We start from the raw sequence: 22141 nt of genomic DNA, 5'->3' as shown, positions 1-22141 counted from the left end.
CACGTGTATACATGATTTGTGGGGAGGGAAATGCCCCAATCACTTATGATTGGCAGAGGGCAGTGACCGCTTCCTGGTGGGAAAGATCTGGCATGTTCAGACTGGGATCCGAACACACCGGAGCTCATCCCTCCTAATGAAAATTCTGCAGCTGTGTGCCAGTTTTTCAGGCGGACCCAATCGGACCCTCCATTATAGAAAAAATGTAAAAACCAAATGAAACTGCGCAAAGGAATTAGGTGATAAGGCTAAATAGCCACATAAATACAGGTGAATGTAAAAACACAATAAATTACGTTTTTGAGGAATTTCTTCCCCACTGTGAGCTGCAAGCTAAAAAGCTGTGACAATATTTAAAAGGTAAGTATATTGCGCTCAACATGTGACATAAATCATTAAAGTGCTAGTGCAAATTTAAATATCAATATGAATATAAAGGAGTTTAAGAGTCTCTGAAATTGCTTAATATCAATAAAAAGTCCAGACAATCAACAACAATAATTATGATAAAAGCATAGACTTGATAGAAGTGTTATAGAGCCTCCACCTCCACACTTTCACCCAGTGTTCTTACAAGGTACTTCTTACCAGAAGTATATGACCCCTTGATTATAGGGGGTCACATAGGCATATTGATCCAATAAATAAACAATCCTCAGCTCCAAATTCCCTCAATCCCAGGGTAAGCATTCAGACCAAATACAGGATCTCAATATGGACATATGCAGTACGTTGAAATCATTTAACTTTTAATAAAGGTAATGCACTTACTACAATTCCAAGAAACTTTTGCTTTGTACATTCATGTAAAATCACAGTAGCTGGATAATTAAACACCGCTTCACGCCAGCGTTCCTCCAACCCGGAAGTTGTTACGGTCTCACGCTCCCGACGCATGTTTCGTCAGCCCGTGCTGACGTCATCAGGGGATCAAGACCCTCCATTGTCCCCTATGGAGTGGTGGGTAAAAAATAAATGTGTCTGTTTACACCAGCTGACATCCAATCCAATCCGATTTTCTAAAAACAGACAGATGGGGATCCTTTCCCGCATCCATCTGGCAGATCAGATGGCAGTCGGATGGAAACAAACAGGCGGTCCATTTACACCCACTGCTCCATAGAGGAAAGTGGGCTGTGTCTGTGTCCGCTCTGGATAAGTGGAGCAGACGTGGACCAGCCATCCACTCTGCACAGTGGGGATCAGTCGTTAGATTTCCTGCTGAGCAGGCTGACTCCTAGTGGTGTCCTCCTCGTGTGGAAGGGCCCAATAGATATTCCTTAAACCTTACAGTACATATATTATGCCCATTTGCTGCCAGAGTAATTTTTGCATTTTTTGAACATGTTTAAAAAGTCATTTTAGGTCTGCAGATTTTATAAAAACTCCAAAACTCATATTTTCTGAACGCAGACACCCTTGAGAATTAAATGAAGGAAACGTGGTCTTGATGACAGTATCCCTATAAAAGTCCCCCTGCCCCCCCCTTTTGTTTCATTCTACTTGGGACGTGGATACTTGTACCCTTAGTGTTATACTCCCCAATTTAGAGGCTGTCCTCTCTTTTCATACAAACTTGAGAATTAAGTGGTGGTAGTTCAAATTTTTTTATGTCACACAATATTAGCGCAACATTTATGAAACACAAATTTTCATTAAAAAAATACAATAAAAAGTTAATTATATGGCATATAAATATATATATATATATATTATAAAATAATTTTTTTACACAATTATTTTGGTAAAATGTAATAGATCAGGTTGTGCCGAGTAAATAGATACCCAACATGTCAAGCCTTAAAATTTCATGTGCCTGGGAGACAGAGACAACCTCTGGTACCTTTTACTTTTCATAAGCAATGCTTTAAAAGCCCCAACAGGTCATCAGTTTAGAGCGAACCATGAATAATGGGCATAGAATTATTGCGCTCGAATAAAGGGTGCACGTGGAAATATGACAAGGTGTGGTCGCCTTGGACCTCCGTCTGAGACTATTAATTGGATATACAGTATCTCACAAAAGTAAGTGAGTACACCTCTAAGTGACAATCTCCGAATTGGGCCCAAAGTGTCAATATTTTGTGTGGCCGCCATTATTTTCCAGCACTGCCTTAACCCTCTTGGGCATGGAGTTCACCAGAGCTTCACAGGTTGTCACTGGAGTCCTCTTCCCCTCCCCCATGATGACATCACAGAGCTGGAGGATGTAAGAGACCTTGCACTCCTCCACCTTCCATTTGAGGATCCCCCACAGATGCTCAATAGGATTTAGGTCTGGAGACATGCTTGGCCAGTCCATCACCTTTACCCTCAGCTTCTTTAGCAAGGCAGTGGTCATCTTGGAGGTGTTTGGGGTCGTTATGTTGGAATATTGCCCTGCCCCCCAGTCTCTGAAGGGAGGGGATCATGCTCTGCTTCAGTATGTCACAGTACATGTTGGCATTCATGGTTCCCTCAATGAACTGTAGCTCCCCAGTGCCGGCAGCACTCATGCAGCCCCAGACCATGACACTCCCACCACCATGCTTGACTGTAGGAAGACACACTTGTCTTTGTACTCCTCACCTGGTTGCCCCCCACACACGCCTGACACCATCTGACACCAAATAAGTTTATTTTGATCTCATCAGAGCACAGGAGATGGTTCCAGTAATCCATGTCCTTAGTCTGCTTGTCTTCAGCAAACTGTTTGCAGGCTTTCTTGTCCATCATCTTTAGAAGAGGCTTCCTTCTGGGACGACAGCCATGTAGACCAATTTGATGCAGTGTGCGGCGTATGGTCTGAGCACTGACAGGCTGACCCCTCCCCCACCCCTTCAACCTCTGCAGCAATGCTGGCAGCACTCATACGTCTATTTCCCAAAGACAACCTCTGGATATGACGCTGAGCACGGCACTCAACTTCTTTGGTGGACCATGGTGAGGCCTGTTCTGAGTGGAACCTGTCCTGTTACACCGCTGTATGGTCTTGGCCACCGTGCTGCAGCTCAGTTTCAGGGTCTTGGCAATCTTCTTATAGCCTAGGCCATCTTTATGTAGAGCAACGATTCTTTTTTTCAGATCCTCCGAGAGTTCTTTGCCATGAGGTGCCATGTTGAACTGCCAGTGACCAGTATGAGAGAGTGAGAGCGATAACACCAAATTTATCACACCTGCTCCCCATTCACACCTGAGACCTTGTAACACTAACGAGTCACATGACATAGGGGAGGGAAGATGGCTAATTGGGCCCAATTTGGACATTGTCACTTAGGGGTGTACTGACTTTTGTTGCCAGCGGTTTAGACATTAATGGCTGTGTGTTGAGTTATTTTGAGGGGACAGCAAATTTACACTGTTAGTCCCGGTTCACACTGAGGCGACCTGTGAGGCGACCTGGTCGCCTCACAGGTCGCCGTAGGTCGCCTCCCATAGGGAAACTGCGGACCCGTTCTAATAGGAGCGACACAAGTCGCTCCGACTTAGAAAAAGGGTCCGGAGCTTCTTTGGGGCGACCAGGAGGCGACCGCCATAGACTTCAATGTTATGAAGTCTGTGGCGGCCGCTCCGAGGTCGCGGCGCGCTGCTCGCACCGCGACTTCGGAGGTCGCGGTGCGAAGTAGCGTCGCCCCTATGTGAACGGGGCCTCATACAAGCTGTACACTCACTACTTTACATTGTAACAAAGTGTAATTTCTTCAGTGTTGTCACAGGAAAAGATAGAATAAAATATTTACAGAAATGTGAGGGGTGTACTTACTTCTGTCAGATACTGTATATAATGTTACAGGATTGTCACATGCTTTGACCATAGTTGAAGAATAGAGCTGCCCCGGCCCCCCTGCTGAGCCGATACATAAAGCTACGCCCCCATATTCAGAATAAAGCCACGCCCCCATATTCAGCTATGCAATGTTAAAATCCGAGTGGACAGTACAGGTTCTGCCATTTGACAGTTGAATGGTGGGGGTGGGGCTTATCTCCATGAAGGCCAATTCTAAGATGACCTGGCTACAAATGTATAACATTTCACAGGATACAATAACAATAAAAGAAAACCATCCTTCACAGCCAATCAGGTGACTCCATTTAGGCCAGACAAGGGCATGCTGGAAGTATTATGTCATCTATCTGCTGCAGGAAGGTTGAAGAATTTCCTCAGTCTCCTTTTCCCGCAGTGATCACTCCAGTGTTGCCAACCGTCCGTATATTTACGGACAGCCCGTAAAATCAGGGCACTTTTCTCCTGCCCGTAAATGCCCGTAGCAGGAGAAAAGTGCCCTTGAAATACGGCAGCGATCGGCTCGGGTCGGAACTGCGCATGTGCAGTTCCGGAAATGCCCGAGATGACCCGATCATTTTCTGTATTCGGGCGGGCGGGCGGAGCCCTGGCCAGGGGGGTGGGTCTGGCTGCTGTCAGGCTCAGGAGAGTCAGAACGAAGCTGAGTGTGGCACGCCGGCACGCCTACTGACTTGTGATGACAAGGCGCCGGCGCCGCAAGTGCTGCTGAGCTGATTGGATCATCGGATGTCATCGTCATGGCGCATTTCCCGAATCCCGCCACACCACCGCCAGGGCCAGGCCAGGCGCCAGAATTTAAAAATCAGGAGCCAGCCATCCGAGCCAAGCTGAGCAGCTTGAAGTTCAGCAGGCGGCGGCGGCGGAATATGGACACTCATGTGAGAAGGGGACACACACAGTGACAGGACAGTACTATGGGGGGGGGGGCTGAAGGGGACACAGTGACAGGACAGTAGTACTATGGGGGCTGAAGGGGACACAGGACAGTACTATGGGGGCTAAAGGGGACACAGTGACAGGACAGTACTATGGGGGCTGAAGGGGGCACAGGACAGTACTATGGGGGCTGAAGGGGGCACAGGACAGTACTATGGGGGCTGAAGGGGGCACAGGACAGTACTATGGGGGCTGAAGGGGGCACAGGACAGTACTACGGGGCCTAAAGGGGACACAGGACAGTACTATGGGGGCTGAAGGGGACACAGGACAGTACTATGGGGGCTGAAGGGGACACAGGACAGTACTATGGGGGCTGAAGGGGACACAGGACAGTACTATGGGGGCTGAAGGGGACACAGTGACAGGACAGTACTATGGGGGCTGAAGGGGGCACAGTGACAGTACTATGGGGGCTGAAGGGGGCACAGGACAGTGACAGGACAGTACTATGGGGGCTAAAGGGGACACAGGACAGTACTATGGGGGCTGAAGGGGACACAGGACAGTACTATGGGGGCTGAAGGGGACACAGTGACAGTACTATGAGGGCTGAAGGGGGCACAGGACAGTGACAGGACAGTACTATGGGGGCTAAAGGGGACACAGGACAGTACTATGGGGGCTGAAGGGGACACAGGACAGTACTATGGGGGCTAAAGGGGACACAGGACAGTACTATGGGGGCTAAAGGGGGCACAGGACAGTGACAGGACAGTACTATGGGGGCTAAAGGGGACACAGGACAGTACTATGGGGGCTGAAGGGGACACAGGACAGTACTATGGGGGCTAAAGGGGACACAGGACAGTACTATGGGGGCTAAAGGGGGCACAGGACAGTGACAGGACAGTACTATGGGGGCTAAAGGGGACACAGGACAGTACTATGGGGGCTAAAGGGGGCACAGGACAGTGACAGGACAGTACTATGGGGGCTAAAGCGGACACAGGACAGTACTATGGGGGCTGAAGGGGACACAGTGACAGGACAGTACTATGGGGGCTGAAGGGAGCACAGGACAGTGACTGGACAGTACTATGGGGGCTAAAGGGGACACAGGACAGTACTATGGGGTCTGAAGGGAACACAGGACAGTACTATGGGGGCTGAAGGGAACACAGGACAGTACTATGGGGGCTGAAGGGGACACAGGACAATACTATTGGGGCTGAAGGGGACACAGGACAGTACTATGGGGGCTAAAGGGGACACAGGACAGTACTATGGGGGCTGAAGGGGACACAGGACAGTACTATGGGGGCTGAAGGGGACACAGGACAGTACTATGGGGGCTAAAGGGGACACTGGACAGTACTATGGGGGCTAAAGGGGACACAGGACAGTACTACGGGGCCTAAAGGGGACACAGGACAGTACTATGGGGCCTAAAGGGGACACAGGACAGTACTATGGGGGCTGAAGGGGACACAGGACAGTACTATGGGGGCTGAAGGGGACACAGGACAGTACTATGGGGGCTGAAGGGGGCACAGAAGGACAGTACTATGGGGTCTGAAGGGGGCACAGAAGGACAGTACTATGGGGTCTGAAGGGGGCACAGAAGGACAGTGCTGTAGAGGGTATATGAAGGTGGGCAGAGGAGGACTCTGCTGTGGGAGGGTGATGTAAAAGGTGGCAGAGGTGGACACTGATGTGGAGGGTGAAGGGGGGGGGCAGATTAGGACACTACTGTTGGGGGGGAATGGGGGGTGTCTGCAGCCTCTCAATACCTCCTGTACCATGTCCTCGCAGCCTCTGACCATCTCCTGTAGAACGTCTGCAGTCTCTGACCTCCTCCTGTATGATGTCCACAGCATCTGACCACCTCCCGTATCATTTCTGCAGCCTCTGACCACCCTCAGGTAAGTGACAGCGCTGCCAGGCCAGTCTAAGGGGGGGGTCACTGATGTAAGGGCTGGGTGAATACAATAATGTAAGGGGGAACTGATATAAAGGTTTCCCCCTTATAGCAGGGAACCCCCCCCTTACCTTAGTGTAATCTGTGGAAGGTGGTCTCTGGTCACCAGAGTCCCCCCACCCACCTATCAGAGTTCCTGGTATTCCTCTCTACATCAGAGTCTGCAGGATTCTCCCCTTACAGTGCAAAGGGGGAACTCTGCAGACCCTGATGTAAAAGAGAACTCTGATGTAAAGGGAAATGCAGTGGACTCAGATATAAGGCGGTTTCTGGTCACCAGAGCACCCACTTAAATCAGAGTTCCTGCTTAAATCAAGATCTGCAGCATTCCTCTTTACGTCAGAGTTACACTGTAAGGGAATCCTGCACACTCTGATATATGGGGGAACTCTGTGCTAGCTGGGTTATATTAATCTGATCTTCATGTAAATGGAGAAATATGGTTTATGACTTTTGTTTAACCTAAACACATTGCTAATAGCACTATCTACATGTTTATTGTTTAAGTATTGATATTTGTACGGTTTAGCACTGAAAACAGCCTGTTTATGTACATTTTTGCAATGCCAGTAAAAAATTTGTGCCGTCCGTAAATTTTGGACGTTCTGCCAGTAAATTTCCCTCCGGGGGGTTGGCAACACTGGATCACTCACCTGGACTACTGTAACAATGTATCTTTCTGGCAGCTCACAAGGTGAGAGGCAGCAGTCGGGGGTGATCTCTACGAGACAACACAGCAAGGACTTATAGACACGGCTGTGTCATCTGTGGGTCCAAGCTAGTCCCGGAACTAAATCCTCCCCCTCCATGTGGTCTAAAAAAAGATTATAAAGCCATCCTGCAGCTCCAGTCAGTGACTTTGCCCAGGCTGAGATGATGTCATCAGTCTGTTGCAGGCAGGATGAAGAATTTCCTCAGTCCGCCCTCCCCCAGTGATCAAACTGTACATTGTAACTTTGTAGAAGGAGGAAGAAGCATCCCCCCCCCCCCCTGTGATCAGACTCCATTTGGCAGACTCAATTTAGATCAATGCGGATTGTACGGCTAAAACCGCGGAGGAGATACGGCGTGCGCAACTTCTCAACCGCCAATCTACACATTCCAAATCACCATCACACAGCTGACAAAGGGAGGCTTCCTATTGGACGAAAGAGCTATCATCAATTTCACACAACAATGGAACGTTCTAAGAGGGGCTCATTCACAAAAATAAATATCCGCCCCCCCATATCCGGGATCCAATCAACATTTCCTCTTCATATGAAGAGCATGGAAAAACTTAGAGTATTACCTCATAATGGGTTTTTTCTGCCCTACATTCCTCTGAATCTACCTTGTATCCTTCTACTAATCTCTTCTTCCTCTGAATCTACCTTGTATCCTTCTACTAATCTCTTCTTCCTCTGGATCTACCATGTATCCTTCCACTAATCTCTTCTTCCTCTGGATCTACCTTGTATCCTTCCACTAATCTCTTCTTCCTCTGGATCTACCTTGTATCCTTCCACTAATCTCTTCTTCTTCCTCTGGATCTACAATGTATTCTTCTACAAATCTCTTCTTCTTCCTCTGGATCTACCTTGTATCCTTCTACTAATCTCTTCTTCCTCTGGATCTACCTTGTATCCTTCCACTAATCTCTTCTTCTTCCTATGGATCTACCATGTATCCTTCTACTAATCTCTTCTTCCTCCTCTGGATCTACCTTGTATCCTTCTACTAATCTCTTCTTCCTCTGGATCTACCTTGTATCCTTCCACTAATCTCTTCTTCTTCCTCTGGATCTACAATGTATCCTTCCACTAATCTCTTCTTCTTCATCTGGATCTACCATGTATCCTTCCACTAATCTCTTCTTCCTCTGGATCTACCATGTATCCTTCCACTAATCTCTTCTTCTTCCTATGGATCTACCATGTATCCTTCTACTAATCTCTTCTTCCTCCTCTGGATCTACCTTGTATCCTTCTACTAATCTCTTCTTCCTCTGGATCTACCTTGTATCCTTCCACTAATCTCTTCTTCTTCATCTGGATCTACAATGTATCCTTCTACAAATCTCTTCTTCTTCCTCTGGATCTACAATGTATCCTTCCACTAATCTCTTCTTCTTCCTATGGATCTACCATGTATCCTTCCACTAATCTCTTCTTCCTCTGGATCTACCTTGTATCCTTCTACTAATCTCTTCTTCCTCCTCTGGATCTACCTTGTATCCTTCCACTAATCTCTTCTTCCTCTGGATCTACCATGTATCCTTCTACTAATCTCTTCTTCCTCCTCTGGATCTACCTTGTATCCTTCTACTAATCTCTTCTTCCTCTGGATCTACCTTGTATCCTTCCACTAATCTCTTCTTCCTCTGGATCTACCTTGTATCCTTCTACTAATCTCTTCTTCCTCCTCTGGATCTACCTTGTATCCTTCTACTAATCTCTTCTTCCTCTGGATCTACCTTGTATCCTTCTACTAATCTCTTCTTCCTCTGGATCTACCTTGTATCCTTCTACTAATCTCTTCTTCCTCTGGATCTACCTTGTATCCTTCCACTAATCTCTTCTTCTTCCTCTGGATCTACCTTGTATCCTTCTACTAATCTCTTCTTCCTCCTCTGGATCTACCATGTATCCTTCTACTAATCTCTTCTTCCTCCTCTGGATCTACCATGTATCCTTCTACTAATCTCTTCTTCTTCCTCTGGATCTACCTTGTATCCTTCTACTAATCTCTTCTTCCTCTGGATCTACCTTGTATCCTTCTACTAATCTCTTCTTCCTCTGGATCTACCTTGTATCCTTCTACTAATCTCTTCTTCTTCCTCTGGATCTACCTTGTATCCTTCTACTAATCTTTTTTTCTTCCTCTGGATCTACCTTGTATCCTTCTACTAATCTCTTCTTTCTCTGGATCTACCTTGTATCCTTCTACTAATCTCTTCTTCCTCTGGATCTACCTTGTATCCTTCTACTAATCTCTTCTTCCTCTGGATCTACCTTGTATCCTTCTACTAATCTCTTCTTCTTCCTCTGGATCTACCTTGTATCCTTCTACTAATCTCTTCTTCCTCCTCTGGATCTACCATGTATCCTTCTACTAATCTCTTCTTCCTCCTCTGGATCTACCATGTATCCTTCTACTAATCTCTTCTTCTTCCTCTGGATCTACCTTGTATCCTTCTACTAATCTCTTCTTCCTCTGGATCTACCTTGTATCCTTCTACTAATCTCTTCTTCCTCTGGATCTACCTTGTATCCTTCTACTAATCTCTTCTTCTTCCTCTGGATCTACCTTGTATCCTTCTACTAATCTTTTTTTCTTCCTCTGGATCTACCTTGTATCCTTCTACTAATCTCTTCTTTCTCTGGATCTACCTTGTATCCTTCTACTAATCTCTTCTTCCTCTGGATCTACCTTGTATCCTTCTACTAATCTCTTCTTCCTCTGGATCTACCTTGTATCCTTCTACTAATCTCTTCTTCCTCTGGATCTACCTTGTATCCTTCTACTAATCTCTTCTTCCTCTGGATCTACCTTGTATCCTTCCACTAATCTCTTCTTCTTCCTATGGATCTACCATGTATCCTTCTACTAATCTCTTCTTCCTCCTCTGGATCTACCTTGTATCCTTCTACTAATCTCTTCTTCCTCTGGATCTACCTTGTATCCTTCCACTAATCTCTTCTTCTTCCTCTGGATCTACAATGTATTCTTCTACAAATCTCTTCTTCTTCCTCTGGATCTACCTTGTATCCTTCCACTAATCTCTTCTTCTTCATCTGGATCTACAATGTATCCTTCTACAAATCTCTTCTTCTTCCTCTGGATCTACAATGTATCCTTCCACTAATCTCTTCTTCTTCCTATGGATCTACCATGTATCCTTCCACTAATCTCTTCTTCCTCTGGATCTACCTTGTATCCTTCTACTAATCTCTTCTTCCTCCTCTGGATCTACCTTGTATCCTTCCACTAATCTCTTCTTCCTCTGGATCTACCATGTATCCTTCTACTAATCTCTTCTTCCTCCTCTGGATCTACCTTGTATCCTTCTACTAATCTCTTCTTCCTCTGGATCTACCTTGTATCCTTCCACTAATCTCTTCTTCCTCTGGATCTACCTTGTATCCTTCTACTAATCTCTTCTTCCTCCTCTGGATCTACCTTGTATCCTTCTACTAATCTCTTCTTCCTCTGGATCTACCTTGTATCCTTCTACTAATCTCTTCTTCCTCTGGATCTACCTTGTATCCTTCTACTAATCTCTTCTTCCTCTGGATCTACCTTGTATCCTTCCACTAATCTCTTCTTCTTCCTCTGGATCTACCTTGTATCCTTCTACTAATCTCTTCTTCCTCCTCTGGATCTACCATGTATCCTTCTACTAATCTCTTCTTCCTCCTCTGGATCTACCATGTATCCTTCTACTAATCTCTTCTTCTTCCTCTGGATCTACCTTGTATCCTTCTACTAATCTCTTCTTCCTCTGGATCTACCTTGTATCCTTCTACTAATCTCTTCTTCCTCTGGATCTACCTTGTATCCTTCTACTAATCTCTTCTTCTTCCTCTGGATCTACCTTGTATCCTTCTACTAATCTTTTTTTCTTCCTCTGGATCTACCTTGTATCCTTCTACTAATCTCTTCTTTCTCTGGATCTACCTTGTATCCTTCTACTAATCTCTTCTTCCTCTGGATCTACCTTGTATCCTTCTACTAATCTCTTCTTCCTCTGGATCTACCTTGTATCCTTCTACTAATCTCTTCTTCTTCCTCTGGATCTACCTTGTATCCTTCTACTAATCTTTTTTTCTTCCTCTGGATCTACCTTGTATCCTTCTACTAATCTCTTCTTCCTCTGGATCTACCTTGTATCCTTCCTACTTTTCTCTTCTTCTTCCTCTGGATCTACCTTGTATCCTTCTACTAATCTCTTCTTCTTCCTCTGGATCTACCATGTATCCTTCCACTAATCTCTTCTTCTTCCTCTGGATCTACCATGTATTCTTCTACTAATCTCTTCTTCCTCTGGATCTACCTTGTATCCTTCCACTAATCTCTTCTTTTTCCTCTGGATCTACCATGTATCCTTCTACTAATCTCTTCTTCCTCTGGATCTACCATGTATTCTTCTACTAATCTCTTCTTCCTCTGGATCTACCTTGTATCCTTCCACTAATCTCTTCTTCTTCCTCTGGATCTACCTTGTATCCTTCCACTAATCTCTTCTTCTTCCTCTGGATCTACCTTGTATCATTCTACTAATCTCTTCTTCCTCTGGATCTACCTTGTATCCTTCTACTAATCTCTTCTTCCTCTGGATCTACCTTGTATCCTTCTACTAATCTCTTCTTCTTCCTCTGGATCTACCTTGTATCCTTCTACTAATCTTTTTTTCTTCCTCTGGATCTACCTTGTATCCTTCTACTAATCTTTTTTTCTTCCTCTGGATCTACCATGTATTCTTCTACTAATCTCTTCTTCCTCTGGATCTACCTTGTATCCTTCCACTAATCTCTTCTTCTTCCTCTGGATCTACCTTGTATCCTTCTACTAATCTCTTCTTCTTCCTCTGGATCTACCATGTATCCTTCTACTAATCTCTTCTTCTTCCTCTGGATCTACCTTGTATCCTTCTACTAATCTCTTCTTCTTCCTCTGGATCCACCTTGTATCCTTCTACTAATCTTTTTTTCTTCCTCTGGATCTACCTTGTATCCTTCTACTAATCTCTTCTTCCTCTGGATCTACCATGTATCCTTCTACTAATCTCTTCTTCTTCCTCTGGATCTACCATGTATCCTTCTACTAATCTCTTCTTCCTCCTCTGGATCTACCTTGTATCCTTCTACTAATCTCTTCTTCTTCCTCTGGATCTACCATGTATCCTTCTACAATTCTCTTCTTCTTCCTCTGGATCTACCTTGTATCCTTCTACTAATCTCTTCTTCTTCCTCTGGATCTACCATGTATCCTTCTACTAATCTCTTCTTCCTCTGGATCTACCATGTATCCTTCTACTAATCTCTTCTTCCTCTGGATCTACCTTGTATCCTTCTACAATTCTCTTCTTCTTCCTCTGGATCTACCTTGTATCCTTCTACTAATCTCTTCTTCCTCTGGATCTACCATGTATCCTTCTACTAATCTCTTCTTCTTCCTCTGGATCTACCTTGTATCCTTCTACTAATCTCTTCTTCTTCCTCATCTCTTCTTCTTCCTCTGGATCTACCTTGTATCCTTCTACTAATCTCTTCTTCTTCCTCTGGATCTACCTTGTTTTCTTCTACTAATCTCTTCTTCTTCCTCTGGATCTACCTTGTATCCTTCTACTAATCTCTTCTTCTTCCTCATCTCTTCTTCTTCCTCTGGATCTACCTTGTATCCTTCTACTAATCTCTTCTTTTTCCTCATCTCTTCTTCTTCCTCTGGATCTACCATGTATCCTTCTACTAATCTTTTTTTCTTCCTCTGGATCAACCTTGTATCCTTCTACGAATCTCTTCTTCTTCCTCTGGATCTACCTTGTATCCTTCCACTAATCTCTTCTTCTTCCTCTGGATCTACCTTGTATCCTTCTACTAATCTCTTCTTCTTCCTCTGGATCTACCTTGTATCCTTCTACTAATCTCTTCTTCTTCCTCTGGATCTACCTTGTATCCTTCTACAAATCTCTTCTTCTTCCTCTGGATCTACCTTGTATCCTTCTACTAATCTCTTCTTCCTCTGGATCTACCATGTATCCTTCTACTAATCTCTTCTTCTTCCTCTGGATCTACCTTGTATCCTTCTACTAATCTCTTCTTCTTCCTCATCTCTTCTTCTTCCTCTGGATCTACCTTGTATCCTTCTACTAATCTCTTCTTCTTCCTCTGGATCTACCTTTTATCCTTCTACAAATCTCTTCTTCTTCCTCTGGATCTACCTTGTTTTCTTCTACTAATCTCTTCTTCTTCCTCTGGATCTACCTTGTATCCTTCTACTAATCTCTTCTTCTTCCTCATCTCTTCTTCTTCCTCTGGATCTACCTTGTATCCTTCTACTAATCTTTTTTTCTTCCTCTGGATCAACCTTGTATCCTTCTACGAATCTCTTCTTCTTCCTCTGGATCAACCATGTATCCTTCTACGAATCTCTTCTTCTTCCTCTGGATCTACCTTGTATCCTTCCACTAATCTCTTCTTCTTCCTCTGGATCTACCATGTATCCTTCTACTAATCTCTTCTTCTTCCTCTGGATCTACCTTGTATCCTTCTACTACTCTCTTCTTCTTCCTCTGGATCTACCTTGTATCCTTCTACAAATCTCTTCTTCTTCCTCTGGATCTACCTTGTATCCTTCTACTAATCTCTTCTTCTTCCTCTGGATCTACCTTGTATCCTTCTACAAATCTCTTCTTCCTCTGGATCTACCATGTATCCTTAATATCTTCTTTTTCCTCTGGATCTACCATGTATCCTTCTACTAATCTCGTCTTCTTCCTCTGGATCTACCTTGTATCCTTCTACTAATCTCGTCTTCTTCCTCTGGATCTACCTTGTATCCTTCTACAAATCTCTTCTTCTTCCTCTGGATCTACCTTGTATCCTTCTACTAATTTATTCTTCTTCCTCTGGATCTACCTTGTATGCTTTCTACTAGGGATCGACCGATTATCGGCAATGCCGATATATCGGGGGGCGATCTGCACTTTCCATGATATATCGGAATCAGCCCCTGAGTTTATCCGACGTTGCCGATAATAGGGGAAAGTGCTGTACAGGAGTGATGTCTGCAGCTAGAGGCATCAACCTGGTACCGGCGTCCATAGCCGACGGTAGGCTGAGAAGCCACTTGACTGTCATTACAAGGAGCGGGAGGGGACGTCTCCCTCCTCCCACCAACTTCCGCGACTCGCCCGGGTCTCCCATCCCACTGGGAGACCCGGGCATCCTACCTGCACTGCCGCCGAAGAGAAGACTCGATCAAAGCTGCATTTGGCTCTGATCGGGTCTCCATGTAAAAACCCGGAAGTGATGTCATGACCTCACCTCCAGGTACTCGGCGCCAGACTCAAAAAAAATACATCAATCAAAACAACCAAACTTGGCGTTTTGTATGCTTAGTGCAGAGGAGGGGTTTTTTTTTTTAAATATCCGAAAATATCGGCCAATATCGGCCGATACTGATATCCGATGACCAAAATATCAGATATCGGTCGATCACTAATTTCTATTCCCTTCTTCATCTGGATCTACCTTGTATTCTTTTCCACTATTCTCTTCTTCTTCTGGATCTACCATGTATCCTTCTACTATTCTCTTCTTCTTCTGGATCTACCTTGTATCCTTCTACTATTCTCTTCTTCTTCTGGATCTACCTTGTATCCTTCTACTATTCTCTTCTTCTTCTGGATCTACCTTGTATCCTTCTACTAATCTCTTCCTCTGGATCTACCTTGTATCCTTTCTACTAATCTCTTCTTCCTCCTCTGGATCTACCTTGTATCCTTCTACTAATCTCTTCTTCCTCTGGATCTACCTTGTATCCTTTCTACTAATCTCTTCTTCCTCTGGATCTACCTTGTATCCCTCCACTAATCTATTCTTCTTCCTCTGGATCTACAATGTATCCTTCTACTAATCTCTTCTTCTTCCTCTGGATCTACCTTGTATCCTTCCACTAATCTCTTCTTCCTCTGGATCTACCATGTATCCTTCTACTAATCTCTTCTTCCTCTGGATCTACCTTGTATCCTTTCTACTAATCTCTTCTTCCTCTGGATCTACCTTGTATCCTTTCTACTAATCTCTTCTTCCTCTGGATCTACCTTGTATCCTTTCTACTAATCTCTTCTTCCTCTGGATCTACCTTGTATCCCTCCACTAATCTATTCTTCTTCCTCTGGATCTACAATGTATCCTTCTACTAATCTCTTCTTCTTCCTCTGGATCTACCTTGTATCCTTCCACTAATCTCTTCTTCCTCTGGATCTACCATGTATCCTTCTACTAATCTCTTCTTCCTCTGGATCTACCTTGTATCCTTTCTACTAATCTCTTCTTCTTCCTCTGGATCTACCTTGTATCCTTCCACTAATCTCTTCTTCCTCTGGATCTACCATGTATCCTTCCACTAATCTCTTCTTCCTCTGGATCTACCTTGTATCCTTCTACTAATCTCTTCTTCCTCTGGATCTACCTTGTATCCTTCCACTAATCTCTTCTTCCTCTGGATCTACCATGTATCCTTCCACTAATCTCTTCTTCCTCTGGATCTACCATGTATCCTTCTACTAATCTCTTCTTCCTCCTCTGGATCTACCTTGTATCCTTCTACTAATCTCTTCTTCTTCCTCTGGATCTACAATGTATCCTTTTACTATTTTCTTCTTCTTCCTCTGGATCTACCATGTATCCTTCTACTTATCTCTTCTTCCTCTGGATGTACAATGTATCCTTCTACTATTCTCTTCTTCTGGATCTACCTTGTATCCTTCCTACTGTGCTCTTCTTCATCTGGATCTATTTTGTATAATTTCCATGATTTTCTTTAAAAAACTGTTACCTTTATTTTATTACACTTTCATTAAACGCTCAATAAAAAAATATTGAAGAAAAAAACCGCCATCCTTTATGGCATCATTCATAAAATAAGCCCCTCTGTACCCCCCCCCCCCCCCCCAGTAATGGATTTTCATTTCAAATAAAATGCTTTTTTTTCCTCTATAAATCCGCAATATTCCATTTAAACAAAAGGATTGCGTTTTAAAGCTCTACAAATGCTACTTTATTAAACTCACTCACTGTTCTTTTCCGGGAACACTCGGTAATCCAAGGCACGCTGAGGTTCCCTGATATCTGCGGAGACACAGAGAAGAGACCGTCATCTCCCACCGTCATATCCAACGTTATTTATGTAAATAGCAGAACGTGGCTGGCGGGTGCTTAGTGTAATCCCACGGATTGCTATTCCCCGGCGCCGGGTAAACAATGGAACAATAGTAATAAATTCAAAGATTAATATAAATGTAAATTCATTCAGTCGGGGGAAAAATAAAAGTGGCCCCATGAAATGTATCTGGTTCAGTGTGGATGGAGCCCGCTCTGTGTCATGGAAGTGACATTAATACCAATAAAAGTACATTTATAATAAAAAATCTTGTACTGAAAATGTGGACAAATCAATTGTTTTAGGTTATTTTTCCTCCAGGTTCTTTATAGAGCAAACCAGGAAAATACCGCATTATGGCCACATGATGGAGCTGATGATCATAGGAAATAAAGTACAGTATCTCACAAAAGTAAGTACACCCCTCACATTTCTGTAAATCTTTTATTCTATCTTTTCATGTGACAACACTGAAGAAATGAGACTTTGCTACAATGTAAAGTAGTGAGTGTACAGCTTGTATAACAGTGTAAATTTACTGTCCCCTCAAAATAACTCAACACACAGCCATTAATGTCTAAACCGCTGGCAACAAAAGTGAGTACACCCCTAAGTGACAATGTCCAAATTTTGGCCCAAAGTGGCAATATTTTGTGTGGCCGCCATTATTTTCCAGCACTGCCTTAACCCTCTTGGGCATGGAGTTCACCAGAGCTTCACAGGTTGCCACTGGAGTCCTCTTCCCCTCCTCCATGATGACATCACAGAGCTGGTGGATGTTAGAGACCTTGCGCTCCTCCACCTTCCGTTTGAGGATGCCCCACAGATGCTCAATAGGGTTTAGGTCTGGAGAGATGCTTGGCCAGTCCATCACCTTTACCCTCAGCTTCTTTAGCAAGGCAGTGGTCATCTTGGAGGTGTTTGGGGTCGTTATGTTGGAATACTGCCCTGCGGCCCAGTCTCTGAAGGGAGGGGATCATGCTCTGCTTCAGTATGTCACAGTACATGTTGGCATTCATGGTCCCTCAATGAACTGTAGCTCCCCAGTGCCGGCAGCACTCATGCAGCCCCAGACCATGACACTCCCACCACCATGCTTCACTGTAGGAAGACACACTTGTCTTTGTACTCCTCACCTGGTTGCCCCCACACACGCCTGACACCATCTGACCCAAATAAGTTTATCTTGGTCTCATCAGAGCACAGGAGACGGTTCCAGTAATCCATGTCCTTAGTCTGCTTGTCTTCAGCAAACTGTTTGTGGGCTTTCTTGTGCATCATCTTTAGAAGAGGCTTCCTTCTGGGACGACAGCCATGCAGACCAATTTGATGCAGTGTGCGGCGTATGGTCTGGGCACTGACAGGCTGACCCCTCCCCCACCCCTTCAACCTCTGCAGCAATGCTGTCAGCAATCATACGTCTATTTCCCAAAGACAACCTCTGGATATGACGCTGAGCACGTGCACTCAACTTCTTTGGTGGACCATGGCGAGGCCTGCTCTGAGTGGGACCGGTTCTGGTAAACATGCTGTATGGTCTTGGCCACCGTGCTGCAGCTCAGTTTCAGGGTCTTGGCAATGTTCTTATAGCCTAGGCCATCTTTATGTAGAGCAACAATTCTTTTTTTCAGATCCTCGGAGAGTTCTTTGCCATGAGGTGCCATGCTGAACTTCCAGTGACCAGTATGAGAGAGTGAGAGCGATAACACCAAATATAACACACCTGCTCCCTATTCACACCTGAGACCTTGTAACACTAACGAGTCACATGACATCGGGGAGGAAAATAGCTAATTGGGCCCAATTTGGACATTGTCACTTAGGGGTGTACTCACTTTTGTTGCCAGCGGTTTAGACATTAATGGCTGTGTGTTGAGTTATTTTGAGGGGACAGTAAATTTACACTGTTATACAAGCTGTACACTCACTACTTTACATTGTAGCAAAGTCTCATTTCTTCAGTGTTGTCACATGAAAAGATAGAATAAAATATTTACAAAAATGTGAGGGGTGTACTTACTTTTGTGAGATACTGTATTTATTTACTATGATCATCAGCTGTATCTAGTGGCCATACTGCTGTATTTTCCCCGATTTACTCTATTCTGTATGAATGACGAATATTTGACCTAGAGAGAACAAAGCCCAAAAACATTCAATTTTGACCCCATTGGCACAGAATGAATGTACAGTGGGGAAAATAATGATTTGATCCCTGCAGATTGTGTAAGTTTGCCCATTTACAAAGAAATGGCGGGTGTATAATTTTTATCATCAGTGTATCTTATATGATAGAGACAGAATATCAACCAAAAATCCAGAAAAAAACACATGATACAAATGTTATAAATGGAGTTGCAGTTCAGTGAGTAAAATAAGTATTTGATCCCCAAGCAGAACATGACTTAGTAGTTGGTGGAGAAACCCTTGTTGGAAGCACAGAGGTCAGACGTTTCTTGTAGTTGGTGGCCAGGTTTCCACACATCTCAGGAGGGATTTTGCTCCATTCTTCTTTACAGATCTTCTCTAAATCCTTCAGGTCTCTTGGCTGTTGCAGTTCAGTGAGTAAAATAAGTATTTGATCCCCCACCAACCAACAATAATTGTGTCTCCCACAGACTGGCTACAGTAGGGGCCCATGTGGTACACAGATTAGTCCTGTCAATGTAAGAAGGAGCTCCTAACGACAACTGCTTATGTGTATAGAACCTGTCCACAGAATCTCTTTCCTCCAATCACAGCTCATGGGAAGACCAAAGAGCTGTCAGAGAAGGTCAGGGAGAAGATTGGAGACCGGCACAAGGCTGGAATGGCTACAAGACCATCGCCAAGCAGCTTGGGGAGAAGGAGACAACTGTTGGGGGCGATTATTCACAAATGGAAATACAAAATAACCATCAATCGCCCTCAGTCTGGAGCTCCATGGAAGATTTTGCCTCATGGGGTGAGGATGGTGATGAGAAAAGTGAGGGATCTGCCCAGAACTACATGGGAGGAGCTTGTGAATGATCTCAAGGCAGTTGGGACCCCAGTCACCAAACAAACCATTGGTAGCCCAATACACCGCCATGGACTGAAATCCTGCAGCGCCTGTGGGGTCCCCCTTCCTCAAGAAGGCGCATGTACAGGACAGTCTGAAATTTGCCAATGAACATCCAAATGATTCAGAGAAGGATTGGGAGAAATGCTGTGGTCAGATGAGACCAAAATTAAGCTCTTTGGCATGAACTCAACTCACTGTGTTTTTGGGGGAAAAAAATGCTGACAATGACCCTAAGAACACCATCCCTACAGTCACCGTCCCTACAGTCACCGTCCCTACAGTCACCGTCCCTACAGTCACCGTCCCTACAGTCACCATCCCTACAGTCACCATCCCTACAGTGACCGTCCCTACAGTGACCGTCCCTACAGTCACCATACCTACAGTCACCATACCTACAGTCACCATACCTACAGTCACCCTCCCTACAGTCACCTTCCCTACAGTCACCATACCTACAGTCACCATACCTACAGTCACCCTCCCTACAGTCACCTTCCCTACAGTCACCGTCCCTACAGTCACCGTCCCTACAGTCACCGTCCCTACAGTCACCGTCCCTACAGTGACCGTCCCTACAGTCACCATACCTACAGTCACCATACCTACAGTCACCATACCTACAGTCACCATACCTACAGTCACCCTCCCTACAGTCACCTTCCCTACAGTCACCATCCCTACAGTCACCATCCCTACAGTCACCTTCCCTACAGTCACCTTCCCTACAGTCACCTTCCCTACAGTCACCAACCCTACAGTCACCTTCCCTACAGTCACCTTCCCTACAGTCACCAACCCTACAGTCACCATCCCTACAGTCACCTTCCCTACAGTCACCGTCCCTACAGTCACCTTCCCTACAGTCACCGTCCCTACAGTCACCGTCCCTACAGTCACCGTCCCTACAGTCATCATCCCTACAGTCACCAACCCTACAGTCACCCTCCCTACAGTCACCATCCCTACAGTCACCATCCCTACAGTCACCATCCCTACAGTCACCTTCCCTACAGTCACCAACCCTACAGTCACCGTCCCTACAGTCACCGTCCCTACAGTCACCATCCCTACAGTCACCATCCCTACAGTCACCTTCCCTACAGTCACCGTCCCTACAGTCACCGTCCCTACAGTCACCATCCCTACAGTCACCTTCCCTACAGTCACCATCCCTACAGTCACCCTCCCTACAGTCACCTTCCCTACAGTCACCTTCCCTATAGTCACCATCCCTACAGTCACCCTCCCTACAGTCACCATCCCTACAGTCACCATCCCTACAGTCACCAACCCTACAGTCACCAACCCTACAGTCACCATCCCTACAGTCACCGTCCCTACAGTCACCATCCCTACAGTCACTCTCCCTACAGTCACCCTCCCTACAGTCACCGTCCCTACAGTCACCATCCCTACAGTCACCCTCCCTACAGTCACCGTCCCTACAGTCACCATCCCTACAGTCACCATCCCTACAGTCACCCTCCCTACAGTCACCGTCCCTACAGTCACCGTCCCTACAGTCCAGCATGAAGGTGAAAACATGATGTTTGGGGCTGTTTCTCTGCTAAAGGTACAGGCCGACTTTGCCACATTGAGGTGACCAATGGACGGGGCCATGTATTATAAAAACCTGGAAGAGAACCTTCTTCCCTCAGCCAGAACACTGAAGATGGGTCATGGATGGGTCTTCCAGCATGACAATCACCCAAAAAATACAGTGAAGGCAACAAAGGAGTGGCTCAAGAAGAAGCACATTAAGGTCATGGAGTGGCCTAGCCAGTCTCCAGCAGTGTTGCCAACCGCCCGTAGATTTACGGACAGCCCGTAAAAACAGGGCACTTTTCTCCTGCCCGTAAATGCCCGTAGCAGGAGAAAAGTGCCCGTAAATCTATAGCGGCGGCAGCACTGTCAGAACTGCGCGTGCGCGGCGCGCAGTTCCGAAGATCCCCGAGCTCTCTCGCACTCGCAGAGAGATGCAGACTCGCACTGGATGATGATCGTCGCCGGACGAGTGCCACGGCCCGCCTGCGCCCGCCCCTGCCTCCGCCCCTGCCTCCGCCCCCCGCCGTCATTTAAATTTTCCCGCCGGCCGCCAGGTGCTGCGCCAGCAGTATGGAGTGGAGTCTGTGCTCCAGCGCAGCTGTGGAGTGTGGACAAGAACTAGAACTCTAGAAGATGCCGCTGGACGGACGGATGGTGGAGTGGACAGAGCAGACAGGCTGCGACAGCAGAGGCAGAGAGAGCACACAGAAGAGCAGGAGGACTGGTCTGGTGAGTGGGGTTCTGAGCCACCGAGGCTCAGACACTCAGCTAGCAGTAGCAGCGTAGACTGTCACTGAAGTAGTAGAGAGATGAGTCAGGGGGCAGAGGACATCAGTGTCCTGCTCCTGTGCCCCCTTCACCTCTCCACAGGCAGTGTCACACAGCTTCACTCTGCAGTAATGTCACTGATATTGCTATGGAGAGGTGAAGGGGACTTAGGAGGAGGACACTGATGTGGAGAGCTAAGGTAAGGGGGACAGAGGAAGAAACTACTGTGAGGGGGTGAGGAGGGCACTTCCATTGTCCACGCAGGCTCTGACCA

At 45.6% G+C, this 22141-nt stretch overlaps 1 protein-coding gene across 3 annotated transcripts in view; it reads right to left on the bottom strand.

The window, feature by feature from the left end:
- HDX (highly divergent homeobox) overlaps window positions 1-22141 on the bottom strand; it is a 154191-nt gene that overhangs the window by 94698 nt on the left and 37352 nt on the right. For all 3 annotated transcript variants that reach the window (XM_082263848.1, XM_082263846.1, XM_082263847.1), the window contains one exon: window positions 16424-16477. In XM_082263848.1, coding sequence (XP_082119974.1) covers window positions 16424-16477 — 54 coding nt within the window. The remainder of the gene's footprint in view (window positions 1-16423; window positions 16478-22141) is intronic.

This window comes from Pelophylax lessonae (genome assembly GCF_965119305.1).
Source record: "Pelophylax lessonae genome assembly, chromosome: 7".
NCBI classification, from domain to species: domain Eukaryota; kingdom Metazoa; phylum Chordata; class Amphibia; order Anura; family Ranidae; genus Pelophylax; species Pelophylax lessonae.
Note: the sequence above shows the minus strand (reverse complement) of the source record. Positions and strands in the feature narration are given on the sequence as shown.